The 14,539-nt window shown below is 49.5% G+C and overlaps 1 protein-coding gene across 16 annotated transcripts in view; it reads left to right on the forward strand.

Moving 5' to 3' along the window:
• Positions 1–14,539, forward strand: part of LOC120898864 — a 36,849-nt gene that overhangs the window by 20,835 nt on the left and 1,475 nt on the right. For 13 of the 16 annotated variants that reach the window (XR_005738709.1, XM_040305291.1, XM_040305300.1 and 10 more), the window contains exons 5-11: positions 33–172; positions 244–851; positions 927–1,055; positions 1,136–1,262; positions 1,346–1,473; positions 1,889–2,001; positions 8,419–14,020. Coding sequence is in view for 15 of the 16 variants with exons in the window: in XM_040305291.1 (XP_040161225.1) it covers positions 33–172; positions 244–851; positions 927–1,055; positions 1,136–1,262; positions 1,346–1,473; positions 1,889–2,001; positions 8,419–14,020 (6,847 nt within the window). In the remaining variant the exon portion in view is untranslated. The remainder of the gene's footprint in view (positions 1–32; positions 173–243; positions 852–926; positions 1,056–1,135; positions 1,263–1,345; positions 1,474–1,888; positions 2,002–8,418; positions 14,021–14,539) is intronic. The other 3 variants (XM_040305302.1, XM_040305303.1, XM_040305304.1) reach the window with 3 other exon arrangements.

Genomic DNA, 14,539 nt, shown 5'->3' on the forward strand with positions numbered 1-14,539 from the left:
GATTGACCCTTTCTCTGTTTGCTTACTTGCAGAAGTATCGATCGGAAGCATCCCGAGCCCGCCCAAGGACGAGACAAAAACGTCGCACGCCGAAATCACGCTCAAGTCGGCCACGCTGCCACGGCGAAAGCTGTCCAAACCGCTCGAACTGCAAGGCGATGCACAATCGAAGGTAACCGACCCATTCTTCCCACTAGGAGTTGTGCGTTCCATTCTAACAATTCTGCTTTCTTTCCTTGCCAGCCGGACCACCGTATGCAGTCACCGCTGCAGCCACCCGCCTTCGCGCCGATGCGCTTCTCCACCGAGGTGCAGCACCAGATGCCGGATCTGCGCAGTGCGCCGGTCGGGCGCGAACATCCGCCCGCCTTCGCACCGATGGCCCACCAGCACCAGCAGCATCTGCACCATCGGGCCAACAGTCTGGAGCCGCAGGGCAAGGAGCAGCCGGCCGGCGCGGGTCCGCAAAAACCGCCCACATATCAACGGACGGCGTCCGGTGCGTACGGTGGCGTTCCATCGCCTGCCCAGCTCGGTCGCGCATCGCTGTCGCGCCAGTCGACGAACGAGTCGAACGACTCGGACAACACGCTCTCGCAGGGTCCGATGTCGACGAACGCGTCCGGCCTAATGTCCGGCACGGTCAGCACCAGCGGCAGCACCACGATGCCGATCAAGAAGAGCCCCCGGGAGTACATCATACCGATCGCGGTCGAGGGCGGTGGTATTGTGACGCCGCGTGCCAACAGCCTGGAGCCGTCCGAATCGAACGCGTCCTCGACCGGTGTGTCCGGGGCGGCCGGTGCTGGGTTCGGTATGAAGCCGCGCCTTGGCCGACCGCGCCGTTTGGGGTAAGTGCGTTTGGGGAGCTTTGTGCCAGCTGTGGTGTTGCAACTCATGTTTTTTTCTTCTTTTTGTCTTGGTAGCTCCCTGCTGTCGGAGCATGACGGTGAGCCGGGCGACATTACGTCCTTCCCACGACTGAACAGGCATACCTCGCTGGGACGTGAGAGTGATACCGAGGAGCCGAAATTCCACATGATGCATCGGCTCAGGTGCGTTTCAACTTCACGCGCACACAAATCGCACACAAACGCCCAACTGACCCTGAATGCTTTACTTACTTCTTTTGCAGGAGCACACGACCATCGAAGAGGGGCACGGCAGACCCGAACGATTCGGCCAGCTCGGGCGAGGAGGACGACGACGATGGTTTTGAAATACTGACGGCGGAAAACCTGTTCTCCACGCTGCTGTCTCGCGTAAGCGCAAAAACAGTCAAACCTGGCGCATGGCAATTGCAACTAACTGACCCTTTTTCCCCCCCTCCGTTTCCGCCACCCAGGTTCGTGCACTAACCAATCGTCTGAATGTGAACGATGTCAACTCACCGCGCTTCCCGGCGTCACGCTTCATGAGCAATCTGCGCCAAACGCAGGCACCGTTCTGGCATCATCAGGATCCGTTCGGCAGGTATGTGTTGGCGTGTTGAGTTGATGGGGGAGCCTATCTTACCACCTATCTTGGAGAGGTTTGCAATATATTCTAAAGCTCGGGAGTGAACGGAAAGCTCTTTTGGAACCGTTTGATAGAAATTTTGCAACACACCTTAAACTCTAGCGAAACCTACTTTAAGTAGAAGCGAGTGACATACAAAGCAAAGGTTTGTGATGATCCGTCCGTCTGTTGTCCAACTAAACTTATCTGTGCCGGTCTATGAACATTGACAGTTCATTCATCTTCCATCGATTTCTTTCACCGTTTGAATATTTTGTGTTCTCGATCAACTTTCCACTCAAGCGTCATCTTCAAATGATGTATCGAAACTCGTTCTGCCCTATTTTGCTAATTCAGCTCTAATACTCTCTTTCCCTCTAATGTCCAATAGGAATCTCGCCGACGGTGGCAGTGCGGCCAACGCCTGGCGGCACAGCATGTCCCGGGACCTGAGCACGGACATCGATTCAATGTTTTCGCGTAGCGGAGCCACACTTCCAAGAGGTGAATATAGTAGCCTTTTTAAGTAGTAGGTTGTCATTAGAGCCGAGAGACGTTTTTTTTATTATTGCACACCCATCCCCGCCTACCCAACCTGCTGTTTCAATGTTCTTTTTCAATGTTATCGCTCAAAATTGCCAACTTAATCGACTCCCTTTCTCATAATTGGGGAGCTCATCTCTTCCCGTCTCATGTCGCGCATACTCTTTAGCTGTTCTTTTTTGTCATCACTGTTAGCACTCACTTCACGGATTTGATGGTTTGCATTCAACCGGGTTTTTAACGGATCTTAACGATTTCCTTTTTTGTTTATTTTTTTTAAATCTCAACGACGCGTGCGTTCTTCCAACCACACCCTCACCCCCCTTACCAACCCCCTCTTACGTATTTGCAACCTTTAGAAGCAAAAGTTCAGCGGCGCGAAGCAAAGAATCGGTTTAAATACGTACTTTGACGGTTTTCCTTAGTGCAACTCCTAGTTCTCCTGTCTTAATTTAGCTTAGCGGCCCTAAGCGTTTCAAATCGACCGCAACAACGAAACAGCAGCGTCACGGGGAGGGGTTTCGATTTTACTGTTTCAATTATTCTATCGTGCGTTTTACATTAGCACTTCCCCCAATGGATTAGTGTGTGATGTGAGTTTTGTTTGGTTGTCGTGTTGTTTTATTTCTTCTCCTCCATACAAACATACATTGCTGCGCTTATACTGTTACTTGCACCTTCCGCCTGTTCTTTTGAGCGATATACAAAGCAAAAGGAAACTGTGAGGGTGTGTTTTCTAGTAAGAGAAGATTCGTTGCAACTTCCTCGCGCGTTCCAATACAGTTGGTAAAAATGAAAGAAAAATAGAAACAAAACACACACACACAAAAACAGAGAAATAGACAAAGCGAACAAGGGCATATGTGCATATGCAATGAGAATACGATGCGACGATACAGAAGAGGGAAAGTAAAAAAAAGGAAAATCATTCATCACATCGTGCAGCGTGCGTGAATCGTGTGTGATCCGCTTTTACAAGTCTTTGTTATTTTTCTTCATTTTCCGTTCAGAGCCCCTTTCTAGAAATTAACCGTGTTTTTTTTCGTGCACTAGCTTTTAATGACTGTTATTAGTTAAGGTTATTGATTTTCAAAACCAATCGAGCATACAATTTGCTACTACTACTACTACTACTACTATTACTATTACTACTACTAGCGACTGCGAACATATGAGCGAAAAAAGGTAGTGTTGTTTGTTTTTATTCCTCCTTTTTTAATAGCAATTCTGATAATATTCACTTAATAGATATGGTTGCCATCAACATTGTTACAAACCGATAACCCATAACGCTGCATTGCAAGCACACTCCAAACAAAGACAAACAAGCAATAAATACCAGTTATAACTATCAACAACACTCTACAAGGATGGAGGAGGAGGAGAGATATCTTTCTCTCTCGCTCTTTTTGCTCCTTTCTTAGCCTGTTCAGCCGGTAATAGCAATGCAATTGGCAAACCACTACTCTCACTACTACTACAACACGCGTAATACGATATGTTGCTGTACTTATTCACTGTTTTTGATCGTTGTAGTGCCGTAGAAGTGTTTGTTGTTTTGTTTTTTGGAGTATTTTTGTACTATGGTTGTTTTTTTTCTTCTCTCGAATATATTATTACTTTTATTTTTGCACTCACCCACACACACACACACACGCCCACACACTGAACTGAACACGCGACAAAATGGAAAAGATAAATGTTCCAACCAAATGTAAAATGAGAGTTGATAAAAGGGAGTAAACAGTTTAGAAACAAAGCAAAATACCTTCAACAACAATAAAAGATAAACTTAAGATCAGGAATATGAAGCACTATTGCAACTACAGCAACTACAACAAGAATAAGTAGGAGATAAAAATAAGAGCAGAACAAAAAAATACCCGTAAACGCAAATCAAACAAAGCAATACAGGGGTGCTGATGAGATGGGGAAGATAAATGACTATAAGTTATTTAAGCGAAACTATACTATTGAACGGAATGATGCTACACTGTCAATTAAATAAAGTAATAATGTTTGTTGAAATAAAAAAATACACATTTTCTTATTTTTTTTAAATAGTTTTCCAAAAAAACAACATTTTCTTTTCCTCCCTATCCCCTCTGGAAACTATTTTATTTTTCCTCTTTGTTTATTCCTTTCGCGCTAGCTCGTTCCATTTCTCCCTAGTTTAATGTTTTTTCTTGCACATTTACTTTACCCTCTTAACTTTTTTCTTCTCCGTTCTGCCAAAGCAATGTGTAAATCTAAAATATTTGTTTAGTGTCCCTCTCACGCTCTCAACAGTAGCGAAATCCCCTTCACGTTTGTACATTTCCTTACCGGTTAGGAGAATGAAAATTTACCTTGTTTTCTGTATCTAAATTTTCTAAAGCGGTTTACATTGAAACAATTACTTCAAACACGTTAATCGATCGATTGTGGTGGAAACATTGTTCTTTTACATTTTACTAGCGTTCACAATGCTCCAAACAAACGCACAAAACGGACGGATGGTTAAAGTTGGCAGACAGCATCGGAAACAGCAAAGCTGACAATAAAGAAAAAGAGAGATTAATGTAACCGATATTATTAACTAGTGATTTTAGTGTGCCCCCACTGAGACGAGAGGTTAACTAAAGAAATATTTTGGATTTTGTGTAACTTTTGTGCATTGAGCGGACTCCTCTATTCCGAAAAAAACAAACCCTATAAATAGATGAAATAGAAGCAAATTTTCAAAAGAATAATCCGAAGATATTTCTCTGTCAAACTTTAACCATTTGTCTATATATATACTCTTTTTTCTTTATTTATGTGCTTATGTGATATTTGTGCGTATATGTGTGTGTTATTTTGTGTGTGTAGTTAAGTTTGCTTTTAATGTTTTCTGTGTTTTGCACTATGTTATACAATCACATCAAACCATAATGCAATGTGTGTGTGTGTGTGTGTGTTTATAAACTCTCTCCTGATTTATGTACGGTTTTGTAACTATTGGAAGAAATATAAAGATTAAGTTAAAATCTATATGTTTTGGTTTTTGGATAGTTTTACTGTTACTTTGGCTATAGCATTTACGAAAAAGATGGATAAGATGATTTAGAGCGAATAACTAGTTTGTATTATGGAATTTCTAACAATGAAATAGTCTAAAACCTAAAAAGAATTACTATTTATTTACTATTAACTTGCTTTTGTATGAAGACGATAGTGTATGAAGAACAATACGAAGAAAAAGAGAAAAACTAATATGAAAACAAAACACACTGTGGCAAACAAGAGTAGAGAAGGACAAGCAACAGAAACTAAACACATGAGTAAACTAAATTAAAACAGGTTTGATCAATATTGTGCTCAACGGTAAAACTAATGTAACAAAATCATGCATAGAAGCTTTAACAATTACACAAAACAACAACAAAGAAACCTTGCTGCTAAACACAACAAAAGAAAAAGCATAATATCACTGCAACACGTGTGCGTAGATTCGCCTTTATGTTTTCATTGTAATTCAACCTTGAACACCATTCATCTACAACAACATTATCATAGTATCTTGAGCATGGCGTCACGCCCCCACTCTCCATGTCATACAACTCTGCTCCATGTGTTCGTTTCATTACTAAGCCCTGCGCGCATCCTTTTCCGTTTACGCAAGCACCATGCGCAAGTTAGCATTTCGTCCATTTCGTTCCGTTCTGTTCTGTATCTACGGTTCTTTTTGTTGCATTAATCATTTCTTTCATGTTTTTGTACCTTTGGGGTTCGTTCACTCAGTATCAGCAATGATCACACTACTTCTTTTACTACTACAACACTTACTACTGCTACTTGTATCCATTCCGTGCTCATGGTTGCGTGTTATTCTTTTTTTTTATGTGATTGCAGTGGGTTTCCGCGTTACGTTATCTCATGTACCCAAAGCCGGTGCAAGTAGTAGTACCCACACGGTCACTACTGCACCGACAAACCTAGCCACTACTGCTAGTCCTACTTCAACTACAACGACTTCTTCCAACACTACAAACAACAACAACAACAACAACAGCAACTGAGGCAAACATCTACCACAGCAGCTGTCCAGGAAGTGCGTGTAATCAAGCATTAAGAGAGGGAGATTGAGAGAGAAATGGTTTAAAAAAGAAGAAAGTTTTCCAACAAAATGATAGCTAGAGCAGTGAAGAATATATACCAAAAACAAGCTTAGTAAACACTAGTAGCAGCAGCAGCACCCTTCTATGCCTTACTTGTGTACTTCCTACTAAACATACCCACTTGATGCCTTCTCGTTTGCCATGACTAACATCAACTGAATAGGTCCAAACACACAGATCGACTTTTTATTTTCCTAATAACCATACCATAATACGGTGTTAGTGTTAGTGAAATAGTATTTGGATCGTTTTACTATGCGATCATGCAGTAAAATGCTAAAACAGCTAAACCACATAGTAACGTGTAGTTACTTTGTAGCGCAATCGCTTTGCCCTGTGTGCAGAAACAAACTAAGAAAAGAGTAGACTTTAAAATAGATGAATCAACCAAAACAACCTCAGAAAAGGAAAACAGCATAGTAGTAAAGCAAAAATTACACTAAAACTTGCAAGAACACTTAACGTGCTGTGTTATGATCGTTGCTTTGCTTGCCATAAAAAACACGTGTTTCACAAACAAATCAACAAAAACCTATACAGCCCAAAACACTAAAACCTCCGCGTGGCCTACACTAACTGCAATTGGAATTGAAAACGTTCCTACTGATATTAGAACAAGTGATAGTAAAACTACCAAACAAAAACCAAAACAAAAGTAGAAAAGTATACTCTGTCTACACACGTCAGGAAAATCTGCTGTTTAATTTATGTTTATTATTCTGTTTTAAAAAGTCTCGCGAATTAAATTCTTCTTCTTGATGGCGTAATGACAATTGTACTTATATGCGCAGGTGTGTGTATTATTTAATTAATTCCTTGTGCTTTTACTACCGGGGGTCATCCATCAGTCCCCCATAGTGTCGATGAGAATCGAACCACGTTCGGTCTTAAAAGGAGCCGCCGCGCTTACCATTGATCTATCCAGGCACTCTTGGTGAATACATAAAAATAACCTATTTAAACGATCAAGCCTTATCCCGCGTCCATGTAGCGTCCACGTTTGCTAGTTTTCATAGTTTTTTTTTCGTTTATGTATGTGTGTGTGTCTGTATGACAGCGAATAGGAAAGAACTTGATTCGTTAAAAAAAATCCCCATTCGTTACAAGCGATAGTTCTTGAATTGCAATGCGTTCATTTGCGTCCATAAGTTAGCAACAAAAGTGAGTTATGCGAAATAAAAAAAATCGATATAAAATGCGAAACAGATTGTATCATTTTTCTCTCTCACCCATAATATATTTTACGAATCTTTACGAAAGGACGATTTGCATGTTTTGTTTATGTTTGCATGTGTGTTGTGTTCAACCTCCTATCCTACCCCGTCTCTAACCGGTTCTTATTTGCATGCGCTTAGTTGAACGTTTGAAACAGTTAGTTAGTTTGCCGATATGCTTAGTATCTCAGTACACGACTCGGCCTTAGTGTTGTTGTTGTTGCTGGCTGGCAGGCTGGTTGGCTGGCTGGCTGGCCCGCATGAACGTAACTCAATGTCACCGACGCCGACAACGCGACACCGGTCGACAACCCGCATCGCAAGGTAGCCAAGCACGCCACACAGGTACGTACGCACACGTGATACAGGACGCTTCAGGACCCCAGTCACGATAGAAAGGACCTGTTTCTCTAGCTATCTCTAGCATCGATTCATCATCTACATTGCATTCTTCATGCTACAGCTACACCTTCACCCAAGCTTTCAATCTCCCTCCGTCACGTGATTTCGTCACGTGTTGCTCATGATTGACGATCACGTCCCATCGGTTGCTGCTTTTGGTGAGGCCGCTAAAATTGCCTACCCTTCATCCATCATCAACAGCGAAACACACCGGGCACTCTTCTCCCAATCCGTGATTTCGTGTCCTCCAGACCCTCATGACTTGAAAACGATAGAAAACAAAACAAAAACAGAACTGTAACAAAATTATCAAAATTTATGTAGATTTGACTGTTGCAAAATTTTGTCATTCCCTTTACCTGCGAACTGTATTCGTTTTTTCTTTTTCTTTTTCTCTCTTTCTCTCTCTCTCTCTCCTTTTCTCTTTATGCTATCTTCCCGATTCGCTTAATCCTGGTCACACACAATCTAAACCAAAACCAAAAATCCGTACGTGTTCCGCTGGCTCCCGATCGCTACCATATGCCCTTCCTTTCTCTCTTTCCCCTCCTCTATGCATCACCCATCCTCATGACCCATGACACTCTCTCTCTCTTTCTCTACACCACTTTCATCTCTTCCAGGCACTAGACTCAGAACACAAAGTAATCATGTAACGAATAGTAATAACAGCAACAACAGCAACCAAAACCACTACCATCATCCCCATCATCAGCAACCACCACCAGTGCCACCAAACAGCAGCAGCAACAGCATCCGCAGTAGTTATAACAATAGATATAGCTATCATCATCAACCCGCCTCATCTAACCCTGCCCCCAGCTCCACCTCCTCCTTCTACAAGGATCTGGCATCCTTGGCCGCGTACGGTGCGAATGGTACTGGCGGGGCGGCCGGTAGTGACAGTCGCGACGTCAGCCTCTCCAGCGGTACCGGTGGTGGTGGTGGTGGTGGTGGAGCGGGGAGCAACGATGACGAAAGCAGCATATCCAGCACACTCAGCACCAATGGCAACGGTTACCGCCATCAGCCACTGGCCGCGACGATGACCGGCGGCGGTAATGGTGACCTGGGCGACCCGGGCACGGGCGAGGAAAATCTCGATCTGCGCGATCTCGATCTGTCGCAGCTGCGACTGTCGAAGCGCGATCTGGAAACGCTGTCCAGCATAACGCCCGCCCTGTCCCAGCGCGTGCAGGAGCAACTGTTGGCGCAGCTTCCCCCTCAGCAGGCCCGCAAACTGTCCCGCACACTGTCCATGCAGGGCGGTGGAGGAGGTACAGGGGCCGGTTCGTTGCCAACGGGTGCAGCGGCGGCTAACCAGCGGCTCTACAGGCGAAGCTACAGCAACAGCTCGGGCAATCGATCGCTCGATGCAACGCCCGACTACGGAGCGACAGGCGGCGGCGTCGGTGAGTTCAGCCGTCGCCGGGCAGGGAGTCAGCCGCGCGACATCCTGTCGCCCCCGCCGGCCTACCAAACGTCAGCGCCACTGTACGAGAAGTACGCCCCGTACGGTACGAGCATTCCAGCGGCCGGTGCCGACTCCTCGTCCGGTATGTCCTCGTTTGTGCGCGACTACGACAGCAACACACGGAAGGCGCTCTCACCACACACCACCACCACCACATTGACACGTGCTACCGGGTCCGCTCTCACTACAAGCACAACCACAACACCACCACCACCACCATCAACTCTCCGTTACACCAGCAGCAGTGCGGGTGGCGAGCCGACCGCTGCGCCGACCAAGCGCTTGTCCCGGTTTCTGCGGCCCGACTTCTTCGACACGCCGCCTAAGGAGCGGGACGCACCAACCGATCCGCCCGAGCGGGACGCTCGCACCTCCTCGTACGGTGGATCGGGCGGATCGGGGGTGACGTTGCGCGAGGGTGCCACCGGTAGGCAGCAGCGGCGCGAAAAGCTGGCCAACGATACGATCACCGATCGGTTGAGCTACTTCCTGGAGAAGTACGGCAAACCGGACGACGACGGAGGGGCGACACCGATCGGCGATCGGAGTAGGCGTAGCGTTTCGCGTTCGCGCGACCTCGAGCCGGAAGGTGCGGCGAGCCAGCCGGAACAGCGGTACCGGACGCCGGAGGAGACACTGTCGATACTGCAGGAGCAGCTGCAAGATCTCACCAACATGACCTCGCTGGCAGCTGGCAGTCAGATGTCGAAGCTGCTGAGCGGTGGAGGCGGTGGCGATGCCATCGTGACATCGAACGGGTCAGGGACTGGCGAATGCCAGCTGCCTGGATGCACAGAGTGTGAGGGAAAGCAGGATGGGAAAGCTGCCCAGGTGGCAAACGAATCTAGCGAAACGAAAGGTACTTCCGGCACTGTTGCAACAGAATCGGCAGCTGCAGCAGGTCCAACGAAAAAGATCGTAAAGGTAAAGAAGGTCAAGGTAGTGAAGAAGACAACGACAGGGGCGGAAAATGGAGTCACAACAGCGGGAGGTGACGGTGAACCTGCCGCCACCACGTCGGTGGTGAAGAAGGTGAAGAAAGTGGACTCAACTCCAACGGACGCGTCGGAAGGCTCCAACCCCACTGCGCCAGTGGTTAAAAAGGAATCCAAACTAATGCGCCCCAAGTCTTATCCCTACAAGGAGCCGGGACAGGAAGTTGCCAAGCTGTCCGTGGGTGGTGACATTGCGCTTGAGGTGAATGGGAAAGCAGGTGCTAATGCTGCAACTTCCCCTGCAAACGTGACGCAAGATCCCTCGACCGAGACCCAAACGACCCAAACGGCGGCTGTGAACGGCACAGCGAGTGTGAGTACGGCGGCGAGTAAACTGGCACGCCCGAAGAGTTTCCCCTCGTCCAAGCTAACGCCACCGAAGGAACTGAAGCTGCTGAAATCCCCCGCCAGCAGTGAGCGGGATGCTGCCAGTGAGCAGAAGGCGCCACCAACGTCAAAAGCCGAACCTGCCACCAACGGAACGCTGGGCACTCCGGGGCAAGAGGTGGACGGACCATCGGCCGCCACCAGTCCGCCCAAGAAGGTGAAGAAAGTTATTCGCATCGTGAAGAAGGTTACCAAAACGACCGATGCCAGCGGGAAGGTGGTCATTACCACCACCACGATGCCGGCCGATGGAGCCGCCGGACCGGTGAAAACTACCAAAGAAACGGTCGGCAAAACCGTTACCATCAAGGAGCAGGGTACGGCGGGAACTGCAGCAGATGCCGGCGAGAAGCAATCAAAGGAGAAATCAAAATCACCCGAAAAGAAACCAAAGCAGGGCTTTCTGGCCAGCATCGGGCAGCGGTTTGAGAAGTTCCGCGACACCAGCAAGAGCAGCAAGGAAAAGAAAGCAGCGGCAGCAGCGGCAGCAGCCTCCGTTGCTTCCGCCACGACGACCTCCACCACATCAGGAGAAACCCTGCCCGACACGGCCGTCCCGGTGATGGTGCCCGGCACTACGCAGATCGTGGACGGCGTTACGCCGGACGTGCTGGTAGGCAAACCCACCGAGACGGCCAACGCGTCCAAGAAGGATAAAAAGAAGGGCGGCAAAGCGGCGGGCACCACCGAGGACAAGACGCCAGCCGATGGCAGCTCCAGCACCATCGCGAAGAGTGCCACCGGAGGAGCAGACCAGAAGCAGGCCCGCAAGTCACGCATCGACACGGTGATCAGGAATTTGCGCGAGCTGTCCGCCGGACCGAAGCTGCCGGAGGTAACCGAGTCGAAGCTGATCAAGCGCGCCGTCAGCGTGGAGGAGATGCCGGGCACGTTCAATCGCTGCGGCGTCACCAAGGTACTGGGGCTGTTCAAGAAAATTGAGAAAGATTCACGCAATAACCACCATCATCACCGTCTTCTTAATACCAAGTCATCTAGCCACATCCTGATGGGGGGCCGAACGGCGATGGACGACGGCGACCAAACGACGGTGACGATGCCCGACCTGATGATGCAGCAGCCGATCGAGGCGGGTCAGGCCCGGATGCGCAACACCAACTCGCTGCTGCCCTCGTTGTCGCGCAAAAAGCCGTACGGTGGGGCAAGAAGCGACACCGTGCTGGCGCACCAGCTCGACGGTCTGCTAGCGAACGGTGGTGACGCTCTGGACGGTGGAGGTGATTTCGAGCAGCGTAAGTTTAAGGTGATGCCACAGCCCGGTCCGCACCAGTCGCAGATACCGGTCAAGTACGGCTGTCCCGGTTGCGATGCGGTGGGCACTGGCGGCAGCAGCAGCACCACCACCACCGCTACCACCGATACCGGAGGCAGCAGCAGCAATGGCAACAACAATGGCGTCGCCAACGGAGCGCCAGAAGCGTGTCTGACGCACGCGCAAACCACCACCGCCGTCGGGACGGGTAGTAGTGGTGGCGCGTGCAGTGTGCACGTGCAGCGGCCTCCTCCACCGCAAGACACGGACCGGAGGGGCCGGGCCCGGGCGCTTACCATCGACCTGGAGCAGGCCGTACACTCCGCGACGGAAAAGTTGAAGCGCCTGCAGCAGGCCAACAGCATTCATCTCAGTAACATCCCGACACAGCAACCGCTACTGCCCCATGGTCACCATAGTAACCACAACAACAACTTCATCAACAACCCTAGCAAAACTAGCTTAAGCGCTTGCACTACTAAGATCCCCTCCAGTCACACCAACCACACTGCAAACGGTAGCGTACACAACAACAACAACAACAACACTAGTAGCGGCATGGCACAGGCGGCGGCACCTGCCGGTGGCAATAACAACTACAGCTATCCGCCCCCACTCCCCAGCGAAATGGCGGCCGGGACGGCGGCCACCTCGCCGTGCGGGTATAGCAACAACATCAACAACAACAACAACAGCAGCCTCTCCCATCACTACAGCACACTGACACCGTCGTACGATAGCATTACCAACTACTCGTCTGGTTCGCGAAGTAGCCCGTACGACGACAACTCCTCCAGCACGTTCCTATCGCCGTCGGAGGAGCGCGAACTGTACTTCGACAGCTGGTCGGTCTGCTCGGACGAGCTGATGGGGCACGGCGACGGCACCGGGATGGGTGGTGGTCACCCGCTCCACTCCTCGTCCGTGTCGCCCGCGTCCCGGCGCCACTCCTCGGTGCGGCTACTAACCCCGAACCAACCACTACTACACTCTGTCTCCTCCCCAGTAGATCCGGACGCGGAGAGCGTCATCGAGCGCATCCGGCGCAAGAGCTTCTACACCCGGTTCAACGACACGAAGAAGCCGGCCAAGCGGGCCTCCGCCAGCAGTCTGGGGGGCGGGCTTGGCAGCGGTAGCAACCTTACGGCCGCCGGCCACGCCAAGGACAGCGCCAGCTACGGGTACTACGGAGCGGGCAGTGGCACTGCGGCGGTGCGCGAAAAGTCCCTGTCGCGCGGCGGCTCCTCCTCCTACATTCTGAACCGCCCGGGCAAGGAGTCGGCGTCCTACGGTGTCGGTGTGGGTAAGTACGACACGGCGGGCTACGCGACGGTCGGCCGTACCGAGCATCGGGGGTACGCGACGATGGTGAACCTCGGCGTGAAGACGAACCGAAGCGCGGCCCGGCTGCGCCAGAGCAGCCTGGACGTGGTGGCCGGCGACTATCAACAGCACCAACAGCCACCACACTACCACCATCACCACCATCACCACCATCACCATCCCCAACAACAACAACAACAACAGTCTACGTTGGCGGGACTGTCCCGTACCGGGTCGCGGCTACTAACCACCGACGACGGTGATTCCCTGACCGACGGCTTAACCTACACCAACCTACTGAACAACAACAACAACAACAACAGCAGCAACAACACTACCAGCAATCACAAATACACACGCAACACCTACTACGAGAGTACGGCCGTGGCGTCGCCGTACGGAACGTACGCACCGAGACGTCGGTCCTCGTTTGTGGCCGCCGGGTACGGATCGTCTAACATCGCTTCATCCTCTTCATCGATTGCGCTAGATCTGCTCAAGGACCACCACCAGGGGCCCCGGGATGGGTCGGCGAGCTACGGCAATCTGGCCACGACTGGGTCGTCCTCCTCCACCAACACACTGTCCGCGTCGGATAACTATGGAAGCGGCGGCGGCGGCGGCGGCGGCGTAAGCAGCAACACCACCACCTCCACGGCAGCATCCCGCACCATCCGGCCGTACGAGACGAGAAGCAGCTCGCTGCTCACTCCGACGGCGCTGCGCGATGCGGGACGTTACACCGGCCGGTACGATAGTGGTACACTGACCAAGTAAGTAAATACACTGAGCTACTTGGATGCGAGAGTATGTGTGTGTGTGTGTTTGTTGGATGTGTGTTGTGTTTTGAAAAGAGAAACATGCATACTGTGTTAAATAGGTAACATTGCGCGGCAAATTGCATACCGGCAGGCGTGACGCTTTGCGAATTGCATACTTTTGGGCGGAATTGTAGTTGAAATACATTCCCGTGGTGGAACGCTATTAGTCTCCTAACTATGTATGCGTGTGTTCCAATCGGCATGATAAACTCCTCGACAGTTTCTCACATCCTTGTCTGTTTTCCCAATTCCAACCATTTCAATACTTTTTACACACAAATGGTAACAGTGTATTGTTCTTTGAGGTGTTTCCCATAGTTCTGATGTTTGTAACCGTCATTGTTCTGGTCCCATTTGTCACTTACACTCCCCTGAAACCGTCTGCATCGTATCGTACATGTTTGGTCCGACCTTCACGGTTTTTTCTTGTTGCTTCTTGTTTATTTTTGTAACGGAAATAGTGAGACCGTA

This window comes from Anopheles arabiensis, chromosome 2, assembly GCF_016920715.1.
Source record: "Anopheles arabiensis isolate DONGOLA chromosome 2, AaraD3, whole genome shotgun sequence".
Taxonomy (NCBI): Eukaryota; Metazoa; Arthropoda; class Insecta; order Diptera; family Culicidae; genus Anopheles; species Anopheles arabiensis.